We start from the raw sequence: 6,373 nt of genomic DNA on the forward strand, positions 1-6,373 counted from the left end.
TGCTGAATGATGATGATGACTGACTGTTCCTTTCTCCAATGTTGAGGTCCACCCTTAGCTTTCCTCTATGTAGGAGACAGGAGATGAACTGAATGCTGAACTCCACACCTTCCTAGGGCCTTGGGCTGAAGACCACCAAAACAATGGAGATATCTTGGACTGAATGACGCGATTTGTTTTTTATATGTGAACTGGATGCTGATCGGGGTGTGCCTGCTGCAGTCAGCTGGGGGAATGTGTCCACGACTGGAATAAATGCCAATTGGCTGACTATAGTGTCCTATCGGCTGCTGAATACTCAAGTCGGCTGCTGAATATTCCTGTTGGCTGCCCACAATGTTGCCTAATGCTTGAATGACATGCTTAATGCTAAGAATGCTCTGACCAATGCTCATGAATGCTAAGAATGCCATGTCACCTCTACACCAACTCGATGTGCACGTGACACATAAAATCCATATAAATAGAATACGCATCATTCATTTCAAACATCTCCAATCTTCTCAGCGTTTCCAGCCTCAGGAGCAGGGGAATCATCCATAGTAAGCATTAAGTCAGTAATTAGCATTCAGTCATCTCCTGCCTCCTACATAGAGGAAAGCCAGCATCCCAAAGGGTGTGTCAAGTCCCCATAGGATCTCCTCGTAGAACGCTCCTGGTACAAGACTCAAAACCTGCAAACAAACCAAACAAGCGTGAAGGGGATGCAAGCCTGACTCACCTCCCAACCTTGACAGCCATGGGCAAGCCCACAAGTCTTGGTTGTTCCCACCGAGCCACGAGCTGAGCTAACTAGATGAATGTACCGACCAATCTCTACCTCGTGACGTCCCATACCACCACGAAGCTACCCTCGCGGGCCTCAAGACTGCTGTCGGCCTCGGCTGCATAAAGTAAGTGCACGTCTGCACTAGATCCATGCTCCTGACCATAGTGCTCTCACAAAGACACGCAAGACTCCATATGACTAATGACTAACCTTGGCCACCCTTTTATAGGCTCTTGGCCGGTCATCAGGCGTCCACACTTGAGCGCCCGCCCGTCCATACTTGGGTACCCGCTCGTTAGTCCATCCCTAACTCAGCCCGCCAATCAGCCTGCCTAGCTCCAAGCTTCCCCAACCTCGAAGCTAGTCTTGTGTACGTGTAGCACACGGTAGATACACACTGTGCACATGACATACTCCCCTTCCTCTAAGAGCTCACTCCTGAGCTCACTAAAAAGCCAGGGTAATCTCTCTGAAGAGTAGTCAATGTCTCCCATGTAGCGTCCTCCTCAACATGATCCTGCCACTTGATCTTGTATTCCGTGATAAACGTATTACGCAATCGTCTTTCACGAAATCCAAGAATCTTTTCAAGTTCGTGTGGAACAAATGTCATATCCTCGACATCTATGATTTCTTGAGGAGTAACTAACTGGTCAGTTCCACCCAGTACTTCCTTAAGTCTACTGACATGAAATACAGGATGAACTTTTACATGAGAAGGCAAATCCAATTCATATGCGATTGAACCAATCCGTCGTGTAATACGAAATGGTCCACAATATCTAGGGGATAATTTCGGAGATCGACCTGCCCATAAAGTCTCGGAATCTTTTGGAACTTGCAAATACACCATCATTCCTTGAGAGAACTCTCTGGGTGAACGATATCTATTAGAATAGAATCTGTCTCGATCTTGAGCACTTCTAATAGATTCCTTCGTAACTTCTAACATTTCTTGCATATCTTGCAAAAAATTACGTGCTGCATCATATTGAAGTCCTGAGAATCCCACTGTAACAAGTGATCTAGGTTGAAAACCATACATAAGCATGAAAGGACTAAACCCTGTACTCGTATGCTTAGTACTGTTATATGCTAAATTAAGTAAATGTGAGTTTTTCATGACAGACATCATTTACTTGGGACACAAGATCACTAGAGATGGATTGAGCATTGACTATGACCGAGTTCAGAAGGTTCTGGCTTGGCCTATACCGCGAATAGTGAAACAACTTCGTTCTTTTCTCAGTTTTGTTGTTTTTCTTCGAAAATCTGTGCGGGAGTACTCTCAACTCACACTACCAATGACCAACTTGTTGAAAGGTCATGGACGTAAGTCAAATCAACCTATCACTTGGAATAACGATCTGGATATGGCCTTCAGACTTTTGAAAGATAAAGTCAAGGAAGCACCTATCTTAGCATTCCGAGTCGGCCTTATGTTCTTGAAACTGATGCCAGTGACTATGCCATCGGGGCTGCTCTATTTCAAGATGGTAGACCTGTTGCTTTTGAAAGTAAAAAGCTAGACGACACTCAATTTCGTTGGCCAACCCTTGAGAAGGAGCTTTATGCTGTGATTCACGCTCTCAAGGTTTGGAGACATTATTTATATGGTTCCAAGTTTGTGGTATTGATTGATCATCAGTCAATCAAGTATGTGTGTGCTGCAGATGATTTGAGAGGAAGGAAAGCTCAATGGACTGAATTAATGCAAGATTTTGATTTTGAGATTCGTTATAGAAAAGGGTCCATGAATAGTGTCACAGATGCGCTTAGTCGAATTAGAGAGGTGAATACTTTGTTGTTCACCAAGATTTCTACTAACTTATTTCAGTCATTGAGAGGGCTTTGCAGGACTGATAGTTATTTTGGTCCATTTTGACAGAAGATCCAGAACGGGAGCTCATTGATTGACCAAGACTCAATGACTGAGCAGCCTACCATTCAGACTGCAAGAGGTCAGTGGATGATTCGGAATGGTTTACTATTCCGTAATGACAAAATTTGTGTACCACAAATCCCAGACATTAGGTTCAAGATTCTTAAGGAGTCTCACGACGCCCCTTCTGCTGGACACCCTGGGGTGCACAAGACATTATTGTTAGTGAAACACACTTTTTATTGGCCAAAGATGAAAAGATATGTAGAAGATTATGTTCTCAAGTGTCAAGTTTGTCAAGCAAATAAAGCTGAACGCTTTAGACAGGCTGGGTTGTTGCATCCTTTGCAAATCCCAGGTAATAAATGGGAAAGTATTTCCATGGATTTTATTACCGGATTGCCAAGAACACATCAAGACCACGATTCTATTTGGGTTGTGGTAGATCGCTTGACAAAAATGGCTAGATTTTTACCGACCCGGAAGATGATACCACTGTCAAGTTCCCATAGGATCTCCTCGTAGAACGCTCCTGGTACAAGACTCAAAACCGGCAAACAAACCAAACAAACATGAAGGGGGTGCAAGCCTGACTCACCTCCCAACCTTGACAGCCGTGGGCAAGCCCACAAGTCTTGGTTGTCCCCACCGAGCCACAAGCTGAGCTAACTAGATGAACGTACCGACCAATCTCTACCTCGTGACGTCCCATGCCACGAAGCTACCCTCACGGGCCTCAAGACTGCTGTTGACCTCGGCTGCATAAAGCAGGTGCACGTATAGAGCTCTCACAAAGACACGCGAGACTCTATATGACTAATGGCTAACCTTGGCCACCCTTTTATAGGCTCTTGGCCGGTCATCGGATGTTCACACTTGGGCGCCCGCCCGTCCATACTTGGGTGCCCGCCCGTTAGTCTATCCCTAACTCAGCTCGTCAATCAGCTTGCCTAGCTCCAAGCTTCCCCAACCTCGAAGCTAGTCTTGTGTGCGTGTAGCACACGGTAAATACACACTGTGCACATGACAGGGTGGACCTCAACATTGGAGAAAGGAACATTCAGTCATCATCATCATTTAGCATCTCTCTCTCATCCTGAGAAGGATACTCATTTAGGGCAGACATAGATCTATTCATAGATCTCACTTGTAACCATTGCATTTAATATAGCTACATTGCATTGCATTGAAACCATTCCCTATCTCTTAAGTATAGTTTAGTTAAGGCTAAGGTTGTTTTACTACGATCAATCCCTCGCATGCCACACCATATCCCTTAGGCGGGCCATTCCAAGGATGTAAAAAAGAATGACTCTCTCTCTCTCTCTCTCTCTCTCTCATGTTTACCTTGGAGTGACCTTTGCAAGCTCGATCTTTTCCATAAGACCAACCACCCAAGCCGCCTTGCGAGAGGGTATGCAGCTCTAGCCCAATTGGATAGACAGTGTTTCCACGCCCACTTCCTAAGAGCCTTGCACCAAGAGTTGGCTTTTTGCCACTTTAGTGCCCCCTACAACAATGTATCATGCCTCTTTCAAACCTAGGAGGGGAGGAAAGGAGGTTTGGAGGAGGATAGAGGGACTACGGGTGATGATGTTTTCATGCATGATCCAGAGTAAGCGATGAGTGCCACATAAGATCACCTTCGCTGAGTTTGGAGCATCCCCCTTGGTCACAGATGCACTTTTTCAAACTATCACCTACATACATCATGTGTATACACTAGACGCAAACCATCTTCTGCATTTGGCCCTTGAGTCCTCCATGCAACTTACCTAAGAGGGATAGGGAAGGTCTTGGTATTCACATGAGCCCCACATGGATGTCCTCACTAGAGCTCCCTACTAAACAACAATTCTACATAGAGCACTTCTTGCAAGTATCCAAAATGGATTCATTGTGTGTCACATACACCTTAATCATGTGTCACAACAATGAACATAATTATTCCTTGCATCTGCCTTAGAGGCAAAGTTAGAAGCCGTATATGGGCAGTTTGGAGCAATTTTTACAACCATAAACAAAACAATTTAAAACTTTGGCACCCAAACACCTAAGCTATTGTTTATCATGAAATTGGTACATAGAACTTGGCTAAGAAGCTTACCACGTCCTCTGACAAGTTCATTCATATCCAGCAACATTTGTTCATCAAAGTCATCGTCTTGCTCTTGCTCCATAAATCTGGAAACGTTCCTCTTAAGTTTTTGAAACCAAGAGGGATGGCTAGGAGTGTGCTGCTTCCTGAGGTAGAGTGGATAATCTTGGCCTTCTGGAATCCTTGCATAGTACAACCTAAGAAGGAAGGAAGGAAAAAAGAGAAGGTTAGCCAACTAGTCTAATAGTGGTTCAAACTTCATATGCAGGTATCTAATGATAAGCCACATGCATGGTGTCGTTCTCAAAGCACATCCACTGTGCCTCATGAACAAAAAGTAGCAAGCTCACCCCATACCAAGATGAGGTCAGACAAGTTGTGGAGATACTTACCAAAATGACTATTTCTGATTTATACAATGTACAAAGGCAAAAGTAATTAATGTATGCCTCTACACAACATCGATAATGTGCTCAAAGCGTATCCACGATGACTTTAAAAAATGGACTTGCTACTCTCCAAAGATTGCCACCCAACCCAGATGGGCCTGTAGAATCTAGATGGGGTGTGAGATTCGTGAAAACAGCTATGTCTGCATTGCATGTTGAGAATGGACTTGCCCATTTTTCAAAGCTCACATCCTATCAAGTGTAAGATCCATGAAAATGCTTAAATATGCATTGCATGCTGAGAATCACCTTGCCCATCCTCGGCCCGAGCAAGATTATCCATACAAATGGCGTGTACAAGAGTCATGAAAATGCTTATGTATGCATTGCATGTCCGTACAATGGGGACATAATTATTCCTTCATGGGCACGACATAATAAGCTAACCATGGTTAAGAAAGAGCTAACCAGGGTCCCCAGCGTTCTGGAGGCGAGGTCTCATCTCCGACTATTCTAGAGGCCATTTCTTCCTTGAGTTGCGATTGAAGGGCGGAAGTGTCAGCCATAACAGAGTCTGTGTACGTGTTTTCTCGCTCCAAGTGTTGCCGAACGGCAGGATCATCCGCGTTAGACAGCCAATGGTAAGGATCGTCCCATGTGACTCCGTGGGCAGCTCGGGTGAAGGGCTTCTTCTTGGGTACAGGAGGACCATTTTCCTTGTCGCTGCTGATGTTGGGGTTGCTGTTGTTGCTTTTGTTCTGCAGCAGGCGGCCTTTCCTGCGCCTGGTGGCGGTGCTAAGGAAGCGATCGCCATAGCCGCGAGCCCGCACGACGAGGGCTCCGATCATGCTTTCAGCTTCAAGCTTCATACATTTTTGAATTCAATTGATATACCTAGGCAGCGTCTTGCAATTTGTGAGTAGTTTCACACGTGTGGCCTGTGGGGCAGTGCACTCTCTCAATCGTTGGTCACGTGCAAGATGGAAGCACACAAAGCTCAAATCCAGAAAAGCATGATGTACATTAGTGATCTCCGGCGGCCAGGTAAACCCTAACCACCCAGCCATACTAAACTCACGTGCCTCTTGAGTCTATCCGGTACCCCGTGCCACATGCCACCTAGTCCTTGGGCATCACACGAGCGCTCAAGAACCTTACTATCCTGAACAAGCATGCATGCTTATTACACTCAGAGGTGATGTGTAAATCTATGACACCGCTTCACGCTTGCTTAC

At 45.2% G+C, this 6,373-nt stretch overlaps 1 protein-coding gene across 2 annotated transcripts in view; it reads right to left on the minus strand.

The window, feature by feature from the left end:
• The window catches only part of LOC147626406 (Prolyl oligopeptidase family protein), a 41,712-nt gene extending 35,595 nt beyond the window's left edge, over positions 1-6,117 (minus strand). For both annotated transcript variants that reach the window (XM_086816522.1, XM_086816521.1), the window contains exons 1-2: positions 5,607-6,117; positions 4,759-4,946 (exon numbers count right to left, since the gene is read on the minus strand). In XM_086816522.1, coding sequence (XP_086672648.1) covers positions 4,759-4,946; positions 5,607-6,007 — 589 coding nt within the window. In that variant the 5' untranslated portion in view covers positions 6,008-6,117. The remainder of the gene's footprint in view (positions 1-4,758; positions 4,947-5,606) is intronic.
• Between the last annotated feature and the right edge of the window lie 256 nt (positions 6,118-6,373).

This window comes from Cibotium barometz, chromosome 22, assembly GCF_041138505.1.
Source record: "Cibotium barometz isolate CiBa-2024 chromosome 22, ASM4113850v1, whole genome shotgun sequence".
NCBI classification, from domain to species: Eukaryota; Viridiplantae; Streptophyta; class Polypodiopsida; order Cyatheales; family Cibotiaceae; genus Cibotium; species Cibotium barometz.